Source organism: Lissotriton helveticus, chromosome 8 (genome assembly GCF_964261635.1).
Source record: "Lissotriton helveticus chromosome 8, aLisHel1.1, whole genome shotgun sequence".
NCBI classification, from domain to species: Eukaryota; Metazoa; Chordata; class Amphibia; order Caudata; family Salamandridae; genus Lissotriton; species Lissotriton helveticus.
The window spans coordinates 365,707,496-365,732,380 of NC_136069.1; the positions used below are offsets into that span (position 1 = coordinate 365,707,496).

At 48.8% G+C, this 24,885-nt stretch overlaps 1 protein-coding gene across 1 annotated transcript in view; it reads right to left on the minus strand.

Annotated features, from left to right (window-relative positions):
• N4BP2L1 (NEDD4 binding protein 2 like 1) overlaps positions 1-24,885 on the minus strand; it is a 363,177-nt gene that overhangs the window by 253,773 nt on the left and 84,519 nt on the right. The window contains exon 2 of the mRNA XM_078657155.1: positions 13,512-13,639. Within this exon, the coding sequence (XP_078513281.1) occupies positions 13,512-13,639 (128 nt within the window). The remainder of the gene's footprint in view (positions 1-13,511; positions 13,640-24,885) is intronic.

Here is a 24,885-nt window from a genome sequence, read left to right on the forward strand (position 1 = left end):
ATGGCCGCAATCACCTCCTCCGGCCTAATGTCACGTTCCATGTATTCTGCCTGTTCCGGGGTAAGGACAGGGAGATCGACCGACGCTAGATAGTCATCCTCGGCCAAGGCCGAGGAGGGCGCGCCCGCATATAGGTTAGCGTAATAGCGACGGAACCCGTTCGCAATCTGGTGGTCCTCCGAGGCCAAAGTACCGTCAGGAAGGGACAGCTCTTTAACCCGTTGGTGTTGGTGTTTCACCCGGAGTTTGTTCGTGAGTAGCCGGCCGCATCTGTCACCGCCAGTGTAATACGCGTGTTTCAAGCGCAGCGCCGCGTACTCCGCCCTGTCCATATCGAGCGCGGAAAGAAGCTTCCGCGCTGCTTTGAGTTGCCTCCAGACTCTGGGGGCCCCCGTCCTCTGATGCATCCGTTCCAGTTCTCGTACCATATTAGTAAGTTCGTCCCTTTTCTGTTGACGATCCCTATTCTCCGCGGAGGAGATGGCGATAAACTCACCCCGTAGCACCGTCTTTAGGGCAGCCCATTGCGTTGCCCATGAGGTGCCCTTATTCTCATTATGTGTCCGGAACTCAGAAATCGCGTCACGTATCTGTTTCACGACCGTCTGTTTATGTAAGAGGGTATCCCGTAGACGCCAGACCCCTTGTGAGGGAGACTCCAGCGGTATTTGGAAGGAGCCTGACACTGGGGCGTGGTCAGACAATGCAAGGACCCCCATATCGGACGCTGTCGCCAGCGCGGCGACCGGTCCTGTGACCAAGAGATAATATAGTCTAGCATATGTTCTGTGTGCGTGAGAGTAGTAAGAATAGGCCTGCGTGGTGGGGTGTAGGCGCCTCCACAAATCGTGCATATCAAGATCCCGTAAGCGAGAGGCACTCAGCTGTGAAAATTCCCCTGTGTGTGGACGTCGCTGCGCAGATCTATCTAAGGAAGAGTTAAAGACCATATTCAGGTCCCCCCCAATGATTATGTGCTTGTCCGGTGTGATTGCGATATCCTCCAGGGCTGATTGCAGAAACAAATCTTGGCGATCATTAGTGCTATATACTGAGCCCACCGTGAACAGCAGACCCCCCAGCCTAACCCTGTAAGCTAGGAGCCTCCCCCTCTGTTCCGCCACTTTGCAGAGGACCTCCCCTCTAAACTGTCTAGACACCAAAATTGCAACCCCTGCCGTTTTAGTAGTCCCTGAGGAAAAAAGCTGTATCGGGAATTTGGGAGACCTCATCCGGAGACAATCTCGGGCCAAAAGATGAGTTTCTTGTAAGAGGCAGATGTCTGCCTGGGTGTTTTCTAGGAGGGACAACATTGCTCTACGCTTGATCGGGTTGTTTAACCCCTTCACATTAAGGGTAACAATCTTAAGGGCCATGAATATACCGTGAAGTATCGCTTAGTGAACCCAAATCAGTAGGGAAAGCGGGGCAGACAAGCAATACGAGTCGAAACAAATGCGTTAACCGCGCAGCATGCCATTCTGAATTCTGTACCTGTTGAGGAAGGACATGGCAAAAGCAGCAGCAAGAAACGAAAGCACAGCACAAACCCCAGTTCCCTCCCCAAACAATCCTCAACCAACCCTGAGAAAGAGGTGCGAGGATAAAGCATGCACAGCAGCAAGACGATTCAGCCCAGTAGAAACCCTGTACCCCTCCCATCCCCACCCTCCAAACATCCCCTGAACTGCCCAACTTCCCTCAACTCCCCCTCCCCTCCCTCCTCAACCCCAGCCCCAACTGCTCAAAAAACTCCATTGTCCCAGTCTGGTCCCTAACGGACTAGTCCGTGGAAAAGTATTCGAGTGGACGTCCAGCCACCACCTAAGCCCTCCCTGAGCTCCCCCTCCCCCCCCAGAACCCTCGCACCTGCAATGACGATGAAGCTACTATGATCTCCCCCCGGAGTCCGCTCAGGCCGTCAAGGCCACATCACCAGACGATGTATTTCTGGACGCCTCCCGTATGGCGCTGTCCATCTCAGCCCTAATCGTAGGAGAATCCGGTCGCGGAGACGGGCGCGCAGGGCGCCGCCGTCGGACCATCTGCCATCCCTCCCTGGAGGCACGGCGGCGACGAGGCGTTGAGACGTCGTCGTCTGCCGCGGTGAGACCCAGCACTCCGCAAGTGTCCTGGAGGGACCGAAGCTGATGCAATGTTCCATTCCAACGGAAGATGAGCCTGAAGGGGTGTCCCCATGAGTATTGCGTGTCGTGCTCCCGCAGAAAATCCGTGGCGATCTTGAAGGACTTGCGCTTCTGCAGAGTGATCGTCGATAAGTCCTGAAACAGGGCTATTTGATGACTCCGGAAGCTCACTGGTTGCTTCCGCCGTGCCTCGCGCAAGATTCGTTCTTTCAGGGGGAAATCAGGTAGATAGGCCAAAATGTCCGGGGGGGGGCGCCGAAGCCCGGCGCGGCGGGCCTACTCTGTGCACCCTGTCAATTCTCACCGGGAAGTCCGCGGGCTCGCCTAAAATGTCACGGAACAGGTCCCCTAGGTAGCCTGCAGTGTCTTCTCCCTCCTCCTTAGATGGAACACCGCGAACTCTGATGTTGTTGCGCCTGGACCTGTTCTCGAGATCCTCGGCGTGGGACTGGAGGTCAATCTGCTGTTCCTGGAGCCGCAGGACCTCCTGCTGCAGATGCGCAATCTCCTCGTCCCGGGATTGATTAGCGTCTTCCACGGTGGATACTCTTTCCCCTAGCGCGTCGACCTCTCTTCGCACCTCCCGGACCTCCCCGGCCACCTCCTGCTTCAATGCCTGGAAGTCCTCTCTGAGGGTGCCGAACAGCGATTCCAGGAAGGACCTGGTGACCGGAGGCTCTCCCCCTTCCGCACCCCGGGAGCTAGTGGGGGGGCTCGGGGCTGGTTGACTCCGGTCCTGTCTCGGTGGCCCTCTGCCCAGCATTTCGGGCAGAGTGCGCTCCCCTTTCTTGCCCCCTCTGTTGTTCGACATCATAGGAGTGGGGGTGCGTCGCGGGGGGGTAGCCACAAGATGCCGCTGGGTTTGGCGGCACCGAGGTCGGGGGTCGTACCCTCTCGCCTCTCTCGGCGTCTTGCGCAGTCCAGTTCGAGTCAGCGGGGCTCTAAGGCGTCGGAGGGGGCGCCACGGTCCCCCTCAGCAGGTGTCCAGCCCAGCTGCGCGGGAAAGAGCAGAGTCCAGGAGTAGCAAGTGTTCCCCCGTTCGTCTAGGGCTGAGTGACCACGTCGGTATGGCCCGGTGCTGGACTTTGGTCCGGTGTCTGAAGCGCCTCACCACGAGGGCGCATGAGAGGCACACTGCGCCACAGGGAAAGGCAACACCGGCCGGACCTCTCCCGGTCGAGCTCGCCGTCACAGGCTGCTGGGGCAATGCGCGGTGGGACCCAGGGCGCTCCTCGCACTTGGCGTTGCGTCCGGTGGGGGACCGGCTCCACCGCTCAGTCCCGACACCGGGAGGGGCCGGGGGGACGAGGGCCCGACGCCAATCGGGGCTGCCAGCACGTAGGTCTGCTCCGCTGCGTAGGCCGGGCACTAGTACTCCGGTTCCGGGTCAGGCAGGCTCCCGCACCGCACGAGGGGGCAGCCGGGCCTCCCCAGCCGTCCTTTGCTATCGGCAGCCCCACCTCTGCACGGGGGCCTCTGGAGGAAGTGCAGAAGCGCCGCTCTTGAGTAGGCCTCGCGGCCCGTTCAATCCCCGGAGTTGCGTGGCGGCCTCTCGCCGGCTCCTCCCCCGCCGCAGTCCAGAGGGTGTATCTTCGCTCCACTCGGAGCCTCCGCAGCAAGCCACTTTGGCGGCCCGGGAAAGGTGCGTCGCCAGGCCGCCGGGTCTCGTCAGAGCTCCGGAATGCCCGCGGCTGCTTCGCGGGTCGCAGTTTCCGGTCTCGGGCCCTCGCCGAGTCCGCAGCTCACGGCGGCCCCAGGGATGTCCGAGGCGGGGCGCCGCGCTGCAGTCACGGAACCACCGGGGGGTCCAAACCGCCCCGCCGCCCCCTCAGCCGCGCCGGGTCTCTCCGCCACTTGATCCGGGGGAGATCGGCGGTGTAGAATGGCTCAAGGGCTCCGGGGTCTCGGGAGCTCGAGACGAGAGCGTCCGTTCAGCCCTCCATCTTGGCCACGCCCCCCACATGTTGACTTTAAACGTGAACTTGTACTGACAGTTCTCGAGGCCTAAAATTATGTCAAGTTTGCAGTGCACTGGGTTTCAAAATAGTGCACATTTCTACACACACATAAGCAAGTTCAGTTTTTTAATGCATAAATCGATTGCAAAATCATGGAAAGGAAAATGCTACTTACCAGTATGCATCTGTTCTTGGCATGTAAAGCTGCAGATCACCACACTATGCATGGTCCCGGATGTTTGCACTTGTTTTTGTCTTGTAAAAGTCTTTGGAAGTCACGAAATAGGTGACTCCTCCTTTGGATGATAATGCGCATGGGCATTGGCTCCATCCTCAGATTGTTTTTCGCCAGCAGGGAAATGATGGAGTTTTGTAAGAAACAGAAAAGATGCCCATGTATGCTGTATCTAAATAAGACGACTGGAACAGATAAAGGTAGCCGGGTAGGTGGGTGGGCGTGTGTGGATCTGCAACTCTACATGCCAAGAACAGATGCATACTGGTAAGTAGCATTTTCCGTACGAGGCATTTGAGCTGCAGATCACACACTATGCATAGATTGTATAGCAGTACCTGTCCTTAGCGGTGGCCACCAGTATCTGTTGCAGTAGTTTGAAATAGTGTTTGGAGTACAGCTTGGCCTACAGTAGCTTGTTGTCTTGTTTGCACATCTACACAATAGTGTTTTGTGAATGTGTGCGGTGTAGACCATGTAGCTGCTCTGCAGATGTCATCTAAGGGAATGTTCCCTAGAAATGCCATTGAAGCCCCTATCTTGCGGGTAGAGTGGGCTTTAGGAAGAATAGATAGTGTACGTTTTGCCTTGTGATAGCAAATTTGTATGCATTCGACACTCCACCTTGCAATTCCAGATTTTGATATGGGGTTGCCTTTATGTGGTGGTGAGAAGGACACGAAAAGTTGTTTTGTTTTCCGAAAAGGTTTTGTTTTTTCAATGTAATAAAAGGAGTGCTCTTTTTACGTATAGAGTATGTAGAGCTCTTCCTGCCACTGTTTGTGGTTGTGAGAAGAACACTGGCAACTCCACAGACTGATTGAGGTGAAAGGGAGAAATAACCTTAGGGAGGAATTTTGGATTGGTTTTCAGAACCACTTTGTTACGATGGAGTTGTAAAAATGGTTCTTGAATAGCGAGTGCTTGTAGCTCACTAACTCTTCTAAGGGAAGTAATGACCACAAGGAAAGCGACTTTCCGTGTATGAAATTGTAATTCACATTTATGCAGAGGTTCGAATGGAAGGCCCATTAGTCTTGTGAGAACAATTTTCAAATTCCATACCAGTGAGGGTGGTACCCTGGGAGCAATTATTCTTTTGAGACCTTCCATAAATGCTTTGATGGCAGGTACTCTGAATAGTGATAAGTGCTACCTATTTTGTAAGTAGGCTGCTTTGGCAGCTAGGTGTAACCTAATTGATGTGTATGCTAGATTAGACCTTTGAAGGTGTAATAGATAGCATATGATGTGTTGAATAGACACATCTAGTGGATTGATATGGTTGTTGTTACAGTATATTGCAAATCTTTTCCAATTGGCTGCATAGTATTCTCTAGTGATGGGGCGTCTAGCCTCTCTGATAATGTTCATGCAGTCAGGGGGAAGGTTATGGTAACCAAACTTTAAGACCTCAGGAGCCAGATAGATAGGTTGAGCTGTGCTGGGTCTGGGTGTCTGATCTCTCCACGGTTCTGGGTTAAGAGGCGTGGGGAAGAGGTGTCGTTTTTGGTGCGGGACTACAGATAGTTCCAGTAATGTGGTGTACCACGGTTGTCTGGCCCATGTTGCAGCAACTAGGATGAGATTCAGTGAGTGTTGCTGCAGTTTACACACCACCAGTGGAATGAGTGGGAGAGGCGGAAAAGCGTACGCAAATCTGCCTGACCAATTCATCCATATCGCATTGCCTTTGGACAGTGGGTGTGGATATCTGGCGGCGAAGCTTGGGCATTTGTCGTTTTCGTGTGTGGCGAAGAGTTCTATCTCTGGTTGTCCCCACATGTGGAAAAACGGTTGAAGAACTTGCGGATTAAGTTCCCACTCGTGAATCTGTTGCGTTTGATGACTTAACAGATCTGCTATATTGTTCTGGACTCCTGGAACGTGTTGGGCTAGGAGAAAAATGTTCTGGGGAATAGCCCATCTCCATATGTTTTATGCTAGTTGAGAGAGTTGTAGGGAGTGTGTCCCGCCTTGTTTTTGTATGTAGTACATTGCTGTCAAGTTGTCGGTGCAGAATAGTACAGCTTTGCCTGATATTTGTTTCTGGAATGCCTTTAGGGCCAGGAATATGGCTAGTGACTCCAGGTGGTTGATGTGGAGTAAATTTTGTTGAGGAGTCCACCTGCCCTGTACGGTGTGATGCAATAGATGAGCTCCCCAGCCGGAGAGCGATGCGTCCGCTGTCATGACAATCTGTGGAACTGGCTCTATGAACAGTCGCCCTTTGGAAAGGTTTTTGGTGTTCCACCACTGCAGAGAGCAATGAGTGCGACTGTCTACCAACACCAGATCTGTTAGCTGACATTGAGCCTGGTTCCATTGGCGTGCTAGGCACTCTTGGAGAGGACGCATCTGGAGTCTTGCGTGAGGCACTATGAATATGCAAGAGGCCATCAGCCCTATGAGCTGCATGAACACTCAAGCTGGAAGAGAGTGTTGAGGCTGAAATTTGGTTATGAGGGTTTGCATGCTTGCTTTCCTGGCTGGACTGGGATAAGCAAGTGCTTTTGAGGTGTTTATTGTGGCACCCAGGTATTGTTGTATTTGGGACGGCTGTAGATGAGACTTCGGATTTTTTACTGTAAACCCCAAGTTGTTGAGTAGTTGAATAGTGACGTGGGTGTGATGTACACACTGACTGTATGAGCTGGCTTTTATTAGCCGGTCGTCCAGTTATGGGAAGACGTGAATGTGTTGTCTTCTGAGATGAGCCGGAACTATCGCGAGGCACTTGGTGAATACTCGGGGTGCTGTGGTGACTCCGAAAGGGAGTACTTCGAATTGGTAGTGTTGACCGTCCACTACAAACCTGAGATATGTGAATGGGAACATGAAAGTATGCGTCCTTGAGATCTAGAGTGATAAGGAAGTCACCTTGTGAAAGAAGAGGAAGAACCTGCTGAAGTGTGACCATGTGGAAATGGTCTGAGTGTATGTACAGGTTTAGGGGTCTGAGGTCTAAAATAGGTCTCAGAGAGCCGTCCTTTTTTGGTATGAGAAAATACAGAGAGTAAATTCCTGTGTTTTGTTGGTGCAGGGGAACTGGTTCTATTGCAATCTTTTGTAGGAGGGAGATGACTTGCTGCTTGAGGTCGGTGACAGTGGAGCACTCTTTTCTATGGATCCGCCCGTTACCCCGGCCTCCGTGGTCATGTATTGATACATTTTGGTCTGCGTTGTGTGAGGCTTCGGGACTCAGTCCCTCCCCATAGCAGCAGGTAGGTATTTGCCCCCCGAACACCAGCGCCTCCAGGTGGTCCCAGTGTGACCAGAGGAGAAGGCGCCGCTTCGGGCCATAAAAACGTGAGTGAAGCAAGGGAGACCAACCGGGTCCAGTAATCAGGGTTCAGTCTCCCTGAGACCGTAAGCGGCAGGAGATGCAGGACAGCGGATGACCACTTGGACCCCGGTGGCTCTCTCACAGCCCACACGGTTCACCCCACCCCTGTACGATTCCGCAGTCGACCTCTCCACAGCTAGATAGCCAAGTGTTGCTGCACCAGGTTGCTCAGGGGCCTGTTGGCTGATCACCCCTGCACGCTGCCGTAACCCGCACCCATCAGGCCAGGGGAGAGCCGGGGACCGGGCGCCCCTTGTAAGTTGGTGGGTCGACAGGTCTCACCGAGCTGCCTTTTGTCCCCACAGGATCAGTAGCCCATGGGTCCCCCGCTGCCCGAAATGGCAGCTGGACCATCAATCCTGTCGCACTCGCCCGTCAGGCATAGTCACCTCAGGCCCAGACTGCTCAGGGGAGCCAGTATTTTCTTCACCCCGTTTCAGGGTTTGAGGCCAGGGGTCCAGGTAGCGCCTTGTGTCAGCGACCCCCATTAACAGCGGGGGCTCCCAGGAGGATCATACAAGCGGGAGGAGGGCCCAGGCCGAGGGTCACAGTGGCTGCAGGCAGGGTCTTTCTCGGGCCGATAGGCCTCTGGGCCGCAGGACACGGGAGCAACTTAAAGTGTGCCGGGGCTTCCGTAGTCAGGGGATGAGGCCTCATCAGAGACTCCAGCTGCCCGGTAGAGACAGCTGATCCACCCCGGTTCAGACCTCCCCTGCTCTGAGCCACTGGCTGCAAGTCATTGGGGCTGCGGCTGTGGTTGTTCCCGGCCCGAAGGATGTACTCAGGGCCGGCCTCTTCCTCCCAACGCGCCGCAGCTCCCACACTCACCAGGCTGCAAGAGGTCTGGGAAGCAGGTGCTCCTCCGTATGTCAGCAGGACCACAGGCGTCTGCGGTCCGACACCTCGTGTAGGCCCCCGGCAGCTCAGGCCAGAGCTTGACACCGCCTCTTGTCCCAGGATCTCGGCGTAGGGGGAGCCCAGCCCACGGGCCCCACGCCGCCATCTGCCCAAAATCACAGCCCATCCCCCACTCACAGCCCGCCCGGCAGCCAGCAGCTGCAAGCCCGGCTCATGTCCCAGCTCCGTAGGCACAGCCGGGGAAGGGAAAGCCCCGTCGCAGGCTGCAGGTAGGAGCTCTTCTCACCCGGATGTGCGGAGTCGCATCATCCCGCAACTCAGCGCCTCGCCCACAGCGGGTAAGTCGCTTAGTATTCAGCCCATCAGCTGACCACGTTGAAGGGGGCCCCGGTCCCCTCGCCAGTCCCAGCCTGCCGCCGCGCTCAAGTTCACTGTATTTCTGCCTCCGATGGCCAGCACAAGTTGTGGTAGGATGTAGGAGGCAGGTTAGCGGGGAGTGATTGCCGTTGGTGGTGGATTCTAGAGCGGATCATGAAGTGGTCCGGAGCACTCTTAGAGTGTGACCGCCATCTTGAAGCTCCAAGCCACGCCCCTCGATCCTCTACATTTTAATATCAATTTCCACACTCAGCAGCCATGCCAGGAGCCTCAGAATCATCATAGACAGTAAACTGCACAAGGCAGCACAGTCATAAACGGTATCCTGCTTCCACACCCGAAAGATGCTGAGAACAATCTTCACATTGCTCCCAAGCAACACTAAAAAAACAAAACTATCAATTATACCCTAGTTATCAGCAAGTTGGACTACGGAAACACCATCTGTGTCCATGATCACCAATAAACTCACCAGACTGCAAACCATGCAGAACTTGACAGCCTGACTCATGACTCATCCTCAACCACCCATACAAACCTCCCATTACACCACAACTCAGGGAGCTTCACTAGCTCCTGATACACAAAAGTACCCATTTTATACTCCTCACACGCATTCAAGGCACTATACAACCTAGGTCCCACCTCCCTGAACAGTTGCATCCCCTTTCTCCAACTAGCCACACACCTCCGCTCTGTAAGATTCCCACTCGCACACATTCTATGCATACACAAATCCAGATCAGGAAGACAAGCTTTTTCTTACATTGTTCCCAAAGCCTGGAACAACCTCCCACACCACATCCTTCTCTCTTCTTAAATTTTGCAAGAAGCTAAAGATCTAGCTTTTCAATTAACCAACCCACCAAAGGAAGGGCTAGGCACACACACACACACACACACCTGCTCATCGCCAGGATATCCCACGGGTGACAGTGCGCTTTATAAATACACATAACATAACAAAACATCATGGATAGAGCATTTGCCCTCTAAAAGTGAATAGCAGAACGATGTCACTACACAGGGAATGAGAATGGCAACTGTTAAGTGGTAAAACACTAGTGGCTCAATGTACTAACTTTTTGCAAGTTGCATACTGATTTGCAAACGAAAAACAGCCAATGTGCGAAAGCCTTAAAGTCACAAGTCAGTAGTTTTGGCCTGCAAGCCGATTGCATAGCAGTTTGGTACAGAAATCGCAATTCCAGAAATGTGATTTACAAATTGTGAAATTCAGCAGTTATAGTTATCTAAGCTAACTTTAACTTACGCCCCCGCAATGCACTGCTTATGACCTCACATATTACATCACTCATGACATGGTCGGTGACATCACTGATGACATATCAAATGACATCACTGATGACATTGTCTACGGAACCGCTCACATCCCTATAGAACTTCTTGTACGCCCACTGACACCAACACAACCACTCACATACCCATTCACAAACCCATACCAGTACTCATATACCAACTCACTCCTCCATAGAGGCACTCACAAACCCACTCAATCACACAGCAACTTACAAAATGAGTCACTCACCCGTACAGCCACTCACAAAGCCACGCACTCACCCACACAGCTACTGATACACCCACTTATTTACCTAAATAGTTACTCACACACGCATTCATTCACCCATACAGCCTCTCAACACAGCCACTCACTCACCCATAGAGCACTCACATATTCGCTCACTCACCCATATAGCCATTTAAACACCCTCTCCATTAAAGCCACTCACACGCCAACTTACTTAACCAACAACCTACTCACTAACTCACACACAGAGTCATTCACTCATACAGCCATTCAGACACTCACTCATTCACCCATACAGACACCACATACCTAGTTACCCACCCATTTAGCCACTCACACCACCACTCACTCACTCATACAGCCACTGACACACCCACTCACCAATACCACCACTCACACAGCAAGTCACTAACCCACACTGCTACTCACACAAACACTTACACACCCATACTGCCACTTAAACAACCATACATCCCAGACATATATTCAGGAGGCCACCAGACAACGTCCCCCCTTTGAATCTCTGGTTCTCATGTTCGAGGGTTCAAAAGGTTTGATTTCGAAAAACCTATTCAGTTTTGCAACCCTCCCAACGACCCATACCCCATGGATACCAACACGTTGAGCCTGGACGAGAATATCCCCACAGAGGGGTGGGCTCGACTGTGTAGGGACATCTCCAAGGTATACCGAAGTACCCCACAATGTGAATCAGCCTACAAATTGATGACACATTGGTACTACACCCAACCCGCCTGCATCAAATGTTCCCAAACTTCTCCCTGACTTGCTGGAGGTGCCTGAGTGATAGAGGGGACTTGCCCCGGTCTCACCCTATTCTGGAAGGAGGTCCTCAGTCACATTAAAGAGGTGGTGGGTTTCCCGGTTCCTTTCTCCCCGTTGGTTGCGATCTTGGGCATTAAACCCAGCACGCTGTAAGCCATGACAAATGCAGAATGGCACCTGATTCTCCATTTGTTGGGAGGGGCTAGACAGTCCATTGCCATATATTGGAAGAAACCACACCCTACCCCTATTGCCATTTGGTTTCTTTGGTTGTGGGATGTCTTAGCCGTAGAATTACTTACAGCCCGCTTTAACCATACAGACACACAATTTGATGGCCTTTGGAAGCCACTGCTACAACACTTCTCCAAGACTGGGCACTCTCGAATGGTTCCCCCCAGACTACGAGCTCTGCAGAAGGAGCCTTGCTCAAGGGGTCGAAAACCCGGATTGACTCACTTGAAACAACAGACATGTCTCCTTACCCCCTGAACTCCCTTTGATCCCTCGCCGGGGCCCTAGATCCCTACAGCCCCCTTTAGGGAAGTCCCCTCTGGTTGCTTCTCCTCATCTGTTCTTTTCTCTTTGTTTCTTTTCTTTTTTATTCTTACAGCATAAGATGCTTCCTTTAAATGGTGGGAAGGCTACCTATGAAGAGGCTAAGCATAACGAGTACCTAACAAATATATGGCTGTGCTAACGATATGCATCCTCACAAGACAATCGGACTATGGAATAGCTCTTGATCCCCAGTTCTCTCCAAATGCACTCCCTCGGAGTTGGGACTACTGTTTCACTGATTGAGATCTGGAAGGGTATCACGCAATGTTTTTTGCTCTAAGTTACCGCACGTTGTAGGGGAGGGATTGATACTCTTTTACACAGTCCGGCCTGCGTTTCTTGTGGGTTGATTCCCTTCTGATGTTTTGAGGGGCAGCTTTGTCAATGTTATTATTTTGCCGCTTCTCTTACTGGGACATGTGTCCTCAATTTGCTTGGCCTTTTGTTTCTGCTTTATTTTCAATAAATAGACTTTACAATAAACACCCATACACACAAGGATACATACAGTCACACAGCCACTCACATAATATATGTTAGAAGAGCATTACTTAGTAGTAGTACACCTAGTATACTAACTTAACTTTTGCAGTAGGTTAGTATAAACTCTTGAAAAGACAAACTCACTTGATGATGTCATCAGTGATGTCACTGACCAAATCATAAGTGATGTAATATGTTAGGTCATAAGCAATGCATTGCGGGGGCGTAAGTTACAGTTGGGTAACTATAATTGCTGAATTTTACTGGTTTTCTATGGAGTCAAATCTCAGACTAACTAAAGTCCCTGTAAGCTTTCGTTTTTTCAGTGAATATATATATACATGTACAAGAGCAACATGCAAAAGAACTTAGTTTTAGTTCACAGAAAGCAGAGAGAAGGGTGGAAAGAAACTGGTGTGTCAAATCATAACTACCTTAAGAGAATATTGCTATGTATGATACAGTCCATTCCTCAAGCAGTTCTGCTCTGCAGCTTGTAATGCCTCAGATATTCATATTTTTCCAGTTGTGTCTGACCTTTCTTACTGTCCGTTCTCTCATAATTGACACCGGGCCTCATCTTTCACTCTCTCTTAGGCACTTATTAGAAGTGACCTCTTAATTCTGATGGGGCCGATAACCGCAGTTGAGGTCTTAATCAGGATTAGGCACTTTTTACTTTCTTATACACAGAAAATGTGGCAACTGAAAACAGCTCAAATCTCCTTAAGAACTCTTGAGAAAACGAGGAATTAGTGATTTCCCCTGTATATTCTTAAAGGGCCATCCAGGTCCAACTGATAATGAGCCGGATCTTCCCCTGTATATGTACCTTCAGGAATGGGTACAATCCAGCCCATTTTCTAGGTCACTCATTAAGATGGCATCAGTCTTATGTCTTTCAGCCGGTCTTTCACACTCACCAATTCATAAACTTTCTCCAGGCCACATTCTGTATCTCTCTTGCCTACCTTCTTCTGTCTCAGTCATTACCCCTTCTCAAACCTAAGCTAGCTTCCTCTTCTGTAAACCCTACTGTAACCTTTGATAACCCATATTGCAAAGGATAACCTAGCCCAACTGATACAATGAAAAAGCAGCACTCGGGAATGTCACATATTTTGAAGAAATGTCAACACAGATTTTCAAATACCAAGCTTTAGAGTGTGCTTGGAATAACAATAAACATATGCTGGAATAGCTTATTCACCTCGTTTCTGATTCCACATGTGGGCCTCTCCCAAGAAATCTGGACTGTATTCATAGGTTCCATCCTCATTTATGAAAAAGTCATCAGTACTAAAAGTAACGGCACTTGGAAATGCATGTTTCAGCTGCCTGTAATGGTTAAATAACAATTTCACAATGAAGGAAGACCATATATATTTGCATATTTTTCACAATGAAAGACGACCGTATATAGTTGAATATTCAAATCAAAGTATACGTAAATTTCACGGATATTAGCTTTCCAGAGATTTGAAAATTGGACAAAATAGAAAACACTGTACAAATAATCTACACAATCAATGACAAAAGTAAATCAAATAACAATTTAAAGGAAATAGATAGGCATTTAAGTGCAGTGTTACAAGATGGGAAAACGCAATTTAATACATATATATGGATCAATCTTGAAAACTTGATCAACATCCTGGAAAAGATAGATTAACAAGTACTTTGTGCAGCTGGAGCATTTCAATTCCATATGCAAATAAAATTCCTAGTAATTTGCATTTGGTTCCTATATCTTACCAGCGAGTAGTACTTTTTTATAGTGAAAGACCTATCATTTCCTACTTAATCTAAATCGGAGATGGAAATTTGTGATTCCTTATCAGCAACAGTAGAAAACATCTTTTTGGTGAAGAAAATGTGGTGGTGGCACCAGTAACTCTCTCCACATGTGTTGCTAACAGGTTTTCACCCTTTGAAAGAAGAGGTAATGAGAGCATTAATTTTAGCAATCAAATAAGGCTCTCCACTAGATCCATGTCCTGTCTCTCACTATCAGTTAGCGATGAATATTCCAGTTATGGTTAGAACAGATTTATGCAACTTATCCATTGACTCTGCAGTTTGCCCTAAGCGAAGGAAAAATCCTCAAATCAGGTCCATTTCAAAGAAATCTTCTTATATTTAGGTGAAATGTCTAATTGCAGACCATTTTTTTTATATATATATATATATTTCTTTTTATTTAAGAAACAAAAAGGAAAAACAATAACAGGTGGCTTACATCGTGGAATGAAGGATCAACAATATACATACAGGGGATATAGACGGTGAATCATCAATAAAGTCTGCTCACGCGTTACATCTGGTATGTGGCCGCACTACAATCAGGATAGTCAAACAAACGCCCACCGCCATCCCCACCTCCCCAGGAAAACAGGATAAACATTGAGTAACAGCCCAAAGTAGTAGGGAGGGGGAGGGGTGCAGCAATAAGAAGGTTACGATGGTACAGCCACATACCGAACACAGTGATAAATTACGCAACAATTGGCTAATTCACTCAAGTGATATCTCTACCAGAACCCGTCTACCTCATAACACAAATCCGCTACTCAATAAGACCACCTATATCAGGATTTTGAAGGATTTCAAACATAAAAACTACAAATACTAACTAAACAAACACCCCTCCCCCCACCCTGTACCCCAGCATATGGCTTGCGCCCTATCCCCAACTAGCTGCGTGCCTGTCGCCCCATCTAACTAGGTACTAAATATAGTAAAACTTGGAGGAGGACATCTCAATACGGGCCCCCGGTCCCTCCTCCCCCCGCCAGAACCAAGAATCCCCATAATAAACACACAACTCCATTGAGAAGCTAATTTCAAACAAAACAGGGGAAACAGTATCCACCACCCTACCTCCCGTAAATACAATGGTAACGAATCCCACTTCAGAAAACCCATGGTGCCAAACCCCAACAATCAGTCTCATCCTTGACCCTTCCGATCAGTCGTACAAACCCCTTCCAGACAGGCTTTCGCCTCCGCAGGAAAGTCAGAATGTTTAAACAGTTCAATAAAGTTCCGTATGAGGCGAGGCAAAGTTGTACAGTCCCTGGGAACCCTATCTGCATCAACGATGACCCTCATCGACATGAGCTCCCAATGTTGTCGTCTCTGTGATGATAGTGAAAGCGACGAAGAGGGAATAAACACAGAATCGTTCCATAGATAGTTCCCATCAAGAGTGTCCGGAAGGGGTGCAACAGTTAAACCACACTCAGTAGACGGTGATGGTGGGCTTGGCAATCCGTAAAGCACGTCGAGTACACGGTTGTCGGCCATCACATTGCCATGAAGCTCCGACACCTCTCGTGGCACAGGGCCCACTGCCATTACAGGGACCGCCGTAGGTGGTATAGGCTGGTCAGGATTTTGAAACGGCACAGTGTGGTTCTCAAAAATCCGGACCCTGGTGTTTTCCCGATATCGAGGTCCAATACCCGTGTCACAAAACCTCAACGCACCAAGACGATTTTGGTATCTATGAACCGATAATAATTAGGACATCATTCCTATGTATTTGCGTCACAATCGAGGGTTGCCAACACCCCAAAATCGTAGTTTCCGTCCCCATCCCTTAAACTCCATTTTGTGAACGGTATCCATCTTGCATCTTGCCCTCATGTTAAGTCAATTAAAGGTCGAGCTTGATCAAGAGGGACACGTCCACCTTTTCGTGACTTCCCCCTGACCTGTCCCAACTGACTCCATTGCCTCCGGCCAAACCTGTTTGGGCAGCTCCTCGCCCAGTGGCCGAATACGATAGCATCAATACATAACATTCCACAAACCATTCACACATACAGACCATGCTTTCTGCAAACATGCACCTGTCCACATTCCTTGTTTATGGCCAGTTTTATGACTGGGTTGTACCTTTCTTTATTAAGGTTTCATCGATATCTGATGGGAGTTCCAGGCCTAACTGGGTAATCTATCAACAAACTGGACATCTAAAATATGGGCTTGCTTACATGACTCTGCTCTTTGTATTATTGAAGAAATATGTGTATAGCCATATCATAAACTCAGGAATTCTTGCTTGCAGCTATTATTTTTGTATATAAGGAGACGGCTGGTTCTGTAAAAACGAACAGTCTCCCGAGAACCTACTCCCCGTGCGGTGTACTTCTGGGACACGTGTTACTTGGTAGCTACCAATAAAACTTGATCTTTGACGGTAACTAGAAGACTCCGTGTTTCTGTGGTCCGGAACAAGGGAGAACTCAGAGGTCCTCGGGTGCTACCCCCTGGCACCACCGGGTTCCTAAAAACCCGGCACCTCAGTTGGCGCCCAACTCGGGGCGATATCAAGCGGTGACGGTCCAAGCCAGATGTTCGTGAGGAGCTTCGTGTGAAAATTCCGGAGGACGGCCAGCCACTTCAGCGACCCCTGTATGTCGACGTGGTTCCGAAGGTCTTTGCTGCGAGGTTCCCCGCGTCCCGACGGCTACGAAGGACTGCTGCCCTGACTATCGCCTTGTTTTGGACCCAGTGATCTTTGGTAGAGCGAAACGATAGACGAGTCTTCTAGCGACGTCACAGATCTTCAAATACTTCAGTTAAGTATAAGTGGAGCGTCTCCCAGTCCTTAGTTTGTCCTTAGTTTTTGGTATCCTTGAGATACGCTTTGATTTGGTACTTGCAAGCCCCAAAGCCGAAGGACTCGTGTTTTCACGAGAAATATCGTAACAGATAATCCTTTGAAGTTTGAAGCTAGACTAGTGAGCGAAGATGCCTGGTTTTAGCAGACTTGGAAACTTGTTTTGTTTTGGTTGTAGTAAGGACTCCCGATTAGAGGAATCTTGTCCGGTTCCTCCAATTGGAACTCCAACGTATGAGCTCTATGTAAAGCACGGCGTAGGTCCTATAACATATAACGAAGTATGGATAAAATACACCCGCAAGGATGGTGTTTTAAAATGGCCCCAATATGGTAGTTTCGACTCAGAAGTTTTAGATAACCTAGAAGTCAAACTATTCAAGAAGAAAGCCCGACCAGCGATGTTTGACTCTTTCCGCTTATGGCGTAAAGAGGCCAAACAGAAGGAAATTAAATTAGAAAAGAAGAATAAGAGGGAAAGAGGTATTTCAGTAATGCAAGCCGCGATAAAATTTAAAGACAACGAAGAGGATCAAATAAGTGAGCAGTTGCACAGGCAACGTAAAATGGCAATAGATAAATGCTATCCCGTTTTGCCATCTCTTCAGCGAGAGACAGTAAAAGAGCGTGAAAAAGATCCATTAATGGCTCATTTGCTAAGTTCGCCACCACCCTATGCACAAAATGCCACAGCACCTCCGCAACCTTTAGTTGCACCTCTGGTAGCTGTTATACAGGCTCCTTTACCGCACTCACCGGCTACTCTTCAGCTGGCTCCTGTTTCTCTGGCGCAGCCTCCTCAAGGCTCACCGATCACATCTACTTCTCCTACTGTTCCTTCTAAAATTTCGCCTAGCACACTTTCTAGTCTCTCCGATACTCGTTCAACGAACATTTCTGTTTCTACTTTGCGTGACTCTGTTCTACCACCAGTTATTCCCCCATTTTCACCTTCCGTCTGGCATAAAATGACCAGCATTGTTACTAACCTTCCTTCACCACTTTTTCGGTCGCCTAAAACGACCCCTAACACGGAACGAAGACAATTACGAAGCCAAATGCCCGATTATCAGGAAAGGGAATGTTTGAATAAGTTAGCACGAAATTGGGCTATGGACACAGCAAGATATGATGTAGAGTCTGTCATGAACGTTTTCCGTCAATGGGATGCACCAACGCAAAGATACGTCTTTGAGCAGATGTGTGTTTTTCTGTGTGAGGATTTGATAGATAATGGTCAGAAGACCAACCAGCAAGAGTTGTGTAGTGTACGATTTAAATTTGGGGAGGGTATGATTGTAGGTCCCGACGTTGAAAAAGCGGTTGAGATATTATTATCACATAGAAGTACGGGTGGTAATTCTGGGTCATCCTCTGACAGTGGTACATCCAGCAGGAAAAGAGCGAGACAGTACCCCATGAGAGAGGTTCCTCCGGTCTGGAGGGAAGGTGACGCAACTGCAGTTCCACCGGTTCTGCCTCATTTCCAGCGTGTATGGGTACATGTCCCCTGGAAAAGATCCGAAGTTTTAGCACTAAAGCAGACGCTACCCGAACCCCAGTAAAAACCCGACTGGGTATTATAAGGAGTTATCCCAAACTGCCAGCTCATGTATAATGAATTTAGCGGATATAGACATGTTGTTTGGGAACGTTGTTCCACATCCTTTATAGAGTAAGATACGTCATGCAGATCATGACCAAGAATTAGGTGACTCGTGGGCGAACATTGCGACTACAGATGCTAGACAAGTCAGTGGTTTCAAGCCTGAGCCGTTAATAGCTGAACTTCCAGGTAGAATTATTGCGTACATGAAGACAATTATGCCTGAAGTACGCGTAAACTGGGACAAGCTATCAGCGTGCAAGCAGAAGAAAGACGAGAATGTGTCTGACTTTTTCACGAGATTTGAGGAAACTTTCACTGACCATAGTGGTCAGGATATGGCTACCGAGGGTGGCCAAAGATTGTTTGTAGACAAGTTTGTACACAATCTGCTTCCCGAACTGTGTGCTAAACTAAAAGATTCAGAGAGTGCTTGGGCTGTCTCTACGTCAGCGCAGATTCTAGCAACAGCTCAGTACTACGAAAACAGGCGCAAAGACAAGCTAGACAAGGCAGACAAAAAGACGAAAGATTTAAAAAACTAAAGTTCTTCTCCAACAGGCCTATCCGCCTCGTATGGCTAGCCAGCCCAATTATCAACAGAATAAGCAGTATTGTAGAGACGCGCAGGGAAACGAGTCTTCCCACCAGCGTGTTCCGTATGGCCCGAATCAATGTGCGTATTGCAAGGAAGAGGGTCATTTTAGGAGTAATTGTCCGGCTCTTGCGCGACGCTTAAACGGTGTTTCAGGTGTAAGAGGGAGAGGTGTTCAACACGCCCCCAGAGGTAGGGGCCGTGGAAATTTCTCCCAGAACACAGTTTCTTTTCCGCCTCAAAATTCCATGAATAGCTTTGACCAACAGAATAACGCACCGTCTAGGTCAACTCAGTACTATGCTGACGACTATTACACCGAACACGACAATGAGGGTAACGATTGCTAGGACAGCCATGGACAAAGAGAGGGAGTTGTTTCAGTTCCAGTAGACCAGGATGGACCTTATGTCAAGGTAATTACCTCAGGAGTGTCAGAGCCATTTCTGCTGGATACTGGTGCTACGAAAAGTTCTATTATGCACTCAAAACTTCCTGGCGCATCTTTGTCTGGCGAAATAAATGTCTCAGTAGGCTTCTCTGGCGCCCCTGTTAGGAACCCGATCTCTAGTCCTATACCCCTTTCTGTTGGCCCCTGTGAATTAGAAGCACCCCTCATTCTTACAACAGGTTGCGGTGAAAATTTGTTAGGATTGGATTTGCTAAAAAGGTTGTATGCGACTTTGTACTGTTCTCCCTCGGGAGTACAACTTACCTTAGGGAAAAAAGTGATTTCTCCAATGTATTTGTCGAAAGAAGGTATTCCAACCGAATTGTCATCACTTCCTGATATACTGTGGGCTAATGGTTCCAATGACGTAGGTCGTTTGGAGATAGCACCGTATGTCATAACTTTGAAAGCCAACGTCGGATTGCCACGTATTCCTCAATACAAAATATCCAACGAATGCGAGAAGGCGTTGTTAACGATCATTTATGATTTGATCGATAAAGATGTTATTGAAGAAACAACAGGGAACGTTTGTAACAGTCCAGTTTTACCGGTCTTAAAACGTACTGATCCTTCACAGCCCCCTGTGTATAGGTTTGTGATTGACCTCAGAGAGGTAAATAAGGTAGTTATCCCACAGTTTCCAGTTGTCCCCGACATTACTGCTTTATTGACCATGGTTCCAGCTTCAGCAGACTGGTTCTCGGTGATTGACCTGAAGAACGCTTTCTTCAGCATCCCGATCGCCGAAGAGAGTAGAGACCTTTTCGGCTTCAATTTAGGAGGACGAAGCTTCCGCTTCAAATGCGCTCCTCAAGGCTACTGCGAAAGCCCATCTATATTCAGTCAGGCACTGAAAACACAACTAGACACAATTATGCTGCCAGATGGGTCAACTTTGATCCAGTACGTAGACGATCTACTGATCGCCGCAGACACTGAGGAGATTTGCAAACAAGCCACGTTGTTACTATTGCGTCACTTATGTGACATGAATCACAAAGTCTCTCTTTCAAAGCTGCAATTTTGCCGACAAGAAGTAACCTACCTAGGTCACATCTTATCGAAGGAGGGAAGGAGACTGACACCAGAAAGAATACAGGCAATTACAGAACTAAGTGCCCCAAGGACACAGAGAGAGGTTCGAGCCTTCTTGGGCATTACATCGTACTGTAGACAATGGATACCGAATTTCTCACTACTAGCCAAGCCCTTGCTGGCACTACTCCGCAAAGACACGCCTAATCCTATGCCTTGGTCTGAAGATTGTCAGACGAGTTTCCACGAGTTGCGTGATGCATTGTGTTCGGCCCCTGTGTTGGGAAACCCCAACTACAGTAAGCCTTTTACATTGTATGTCCACGAAAAGGAAGGTTGTGCATTATCAGTCTTAACGCAACACTTTGGGGACAAACAGCGCCCATGCGCGTATTTTTCGGCAACTCTGGATCCAGTGGCTAAGGCACTGCCAAGTTGTTTAAGAGCAACCGCCGCAGCAGCTGTCTGCATTCGACAGTCTGCTGGATTAGTCATGAATAACACTCTGATCGTTATGGTTCCGCATGCAGTTGACATTTTGCTAAATAGGACCAAGACACAACATCTTACTAGCGCTCGACTATCCAGTTACGAACTTACCCTGCTAGCAAGTCACATCCACATAAAAAGGTGTGATACACTCAACCCCGCTACGTTATTACCCATCCCGACCGAGACAGACAAGATTGACAAACACGACTGCTGTTTCAGGACAGAAGAAGAGACAAAAGGGAGAGTAGACTTACAGGACACTCCCCTTCCCGAATGCAATGATACTTTGTGGGTTGATGGTTCATGTTTCAAGTTGCCGAATGGTGATACGACCACAGCATACGCCGTAACGACATTATACACCATTGTAGAGACTGCACGCATTTCCCACAATTCTGCACAAGCTGCAGAGCTGATCGCGCTTACTAGAGCATGTGTGTTGGCGAAAGGAAAGCGAGTGAATGTGTACACTGACAGCCAATATGCCTTCGGTGTGGCTCACAGTTTTGGGAGGTTGTGGCGTGAACGTGGGTTCCTTACGTCCCATGGTACGAAGATACAACATGGCCAGCTAGTTAATGAACTCCTTGAGTCACTCACCTTGCCCCTACAAGTCGCCATTATAAAATGCAGTGCACACAAAAAGATTCAGGATGATGTTGGCCGCGGGAATGCATTGGCAGATGAGGTTGCGAAAGAAACCGCAAGGAACACAATGAGTCGGATGTATGTTATGGGTCCCGCTAGATGGACTGCTGATGTGGGAATGTGCGAGGACACCATTGAAAGCGTAAAATCGATACAAGCCGAAGCAACTGAGAACGAGGTGAATGAATGGAGAGAAAGCACAGGTAGATTGGATGCGAATGGTTGTTGGGTCGAACTATCAGAACACCAGCGATGGCTATTACCTAATGCATACGTACTTGCAGTAGTAACGATGGCTCACGGAATTGCACACATCAGTTCGAAAGGAATATGTAAACTATTGGCCCCAGTATGGCAGAATAGCAATATCCCAAAATATGCAAAGAATGTGGTTAAAAAGTGTATGGTGTGTTTGAAGTACAATCCCGGTAGGGGAACTCCAACTCCAACTGGTCATTTTGCGCCTCCAACGTACCCGTTGGAGGTTTTACAGCTCGACTTCATCCACATGGAGAGGTGCAACAACCTAAAGTATGTGCTCGTTGTTGTCTGCGCCTTTTCAAGGTGGGTGGAAGCGTACCCCCTTAAGGACAATACCGCTTTATCAACTGCCAAAGCACTCGTCAAAGAGTTCTTTCCGAGGTTCGGAATGCCTAGAATTGTCTGGAGTGATAACGGAAGTGAATTCGTAGGATGCGTGATGAAGAGAGTGTGTGAGTGTTTAGGCATCCACCAAAAATTCCACGCTGCAAATCACCCCCAATCAGCTGGATTAGTAGAGTGCTACAATGGCACTCTAAAACTCAAACTAGCCAAGATCCAAGCCAGTACAGGTCTTAAATGGCCTGACGCACTGCCTCTAGCGCTTTTGTCAACCAGAATGACTGTGCATTCCAGATTAGGACTTAGCCCCCATGAGATCGTGTTTGGCCGCCCAGCCAACGTCTGGGGCGTGCCAAGACCCAAGAAACTAAGTGAGATAGAACACCCCGTACTACTTGACTATTTGTGCGAATTGACAACTAAATTGCGTGTTTTACACCAACAGGTTCACAGTTCCTCTCCACCAGCCTCTGACGATCCAGGTCACCTCATCGAGCCCGGTTCGTGGATTTTGGTGCGGAATTTCCAGCGCACCAACAACGGACAGCCGAGGTGGACCGGACCGCACCTAGTGCTGCTTTCAACGAGATCTGCTGTTCGGGTGGAAGGCAAGAAGAATTGGGTACATGGGACCCACTGCAAACGGGTCCCTCTACCCCTTCCATACGACCGGTGGGTCAACAAAGGACTTGCCGACTCCGAGACCGAATCCGTACCTCGCTTCATCCCTTTCAGCGATGCACGTTTGAAAGAAACTAGTACTGAAAAGGAGAGTGATCATATTTTACAAGGACTTGTGTCACCGTCTATGCAATTGGACACTACCGAACCTGAGACGCTGTTTGAAGACCACACCGTACCTGGGAAACGACGATACGACCTGCGGTCTAAACAAAGAGACTAATAAACGATTGACCTAATGTGATTTCCCTTTTCCCCTAAGAACTATTTTTTTGATTTTTCAGCTCTCTCGTCCCAGGGGAACTAGCTCATTTTTGATTTTTCGAACCGCCATCCGGTTCTGCTGCTAGGGTCGCGGTTGAAGTCTGGGGAGTGCAACTGGGAAGTTCTAGGTCCACGGTTCTGATTGGTCCACGGGAGTTACCCCGGTCTGAGCAGAGCGCGCTCCCTGGGAGAATCAATCAACCACCGCGGGCAGCAACTAGAGGATGGAGTTTCCAAGGGTAGAGAGACCTATCAGACTCACGAACTTTGAAAAACAGTTATGCACAATACTGTCCAAAAGAAGATTCCTGATACTATGTGTTTTAATGTTATGTAGCATACTTGTGTTTTTTACTGGTTATACTCTATTCGTATTTAAAGTTACCTTTTCGAATGACACCCAGCCACCATCTCCTCCCACTATTTCTCCACACTACTTTCACCCTCTACCTGAACACGAGTCTGCCCGAAGACTCGAATTTGTAAACAATTCTTTCATTCAGCTCCTACACCAACACCAGTCCGTAATGAACATATCAAACTGTTGGATATGCGGACTTATGCCACACACAACCGATAAGGGGATCCCATACTTCATTTTGCCATTCAGCTACTATGGTTCTCTGTGGGCTTTCCAGACCATGTTCCTATTCGCCCTAGAACCATACCCGACCCGTTCCACTGCGAGCGATTCCAATAACAAGGCGCTAATTGCAGGGATAAGAAATATGAGTAGGGATATTGACACATATCTGACAATGCCCAAAGATGAACTCAGTCCCTACACCCGTCGGAACGTGACTAAACATGGGGTTTACCTGGTCAAGAGCCAGGCAGCAAAGAAATCCCGCCCAGTGTGGATAGTGCCCCACCGAGGTCACTTATGCTTACAGGGTATTGGTAGGGACCCCACAGCACAGTTAGGAAAGAGCATTTGCACGGAAACATACGTATTTACTTCCCGAACTTCCCCTATACTTTTGGCAGCCAAAGGCACGTATTTCGTTTGCCACGACCAAGCCTACACATGGTTGCCCCCTGATTTCTCAGGTACATGTTTTATCTCATTTCTGCTGCCTCCCACCTACACGGCCAGAGCAGATTACCATCGGACAAGGACAGCTAGGGGTGTCGTGAGTAAAGACGACACCGCGGGTCAGGAATTCGCTGACTTCGCAAAGGGTTTTCTGCCATTTTGGGGGCCTATGGTGAACAGCAGAAATATTCGCCAGTTATCGAGGATAGTTGAATCCGCCGTGACTACGACGGCCGGAGCACTTGGCAATCTGACAACCGAGCTTCAGTCGGATCGACTTATGACCCTTCAGAACCGAATTGCCTTAGACATCATACTCGCCGATCGTGGTGGTGTGTGTAGAGTCATCCAATCCAGTTGTTGCATATTCATCCCTGATAACGCACCAACAGTATACCAGGCCATCTCCAAACTACACGAAATATCTGGTTCCCTTCACGTTGAGAAAGGGGATTGGTCCCTGCTGGGGTGGTTCTGGGAGCTGATCACTGCCTGGGGATGGAAAATTTTGATCTTCATTGGGATGACCTTGGCACTTCTGTT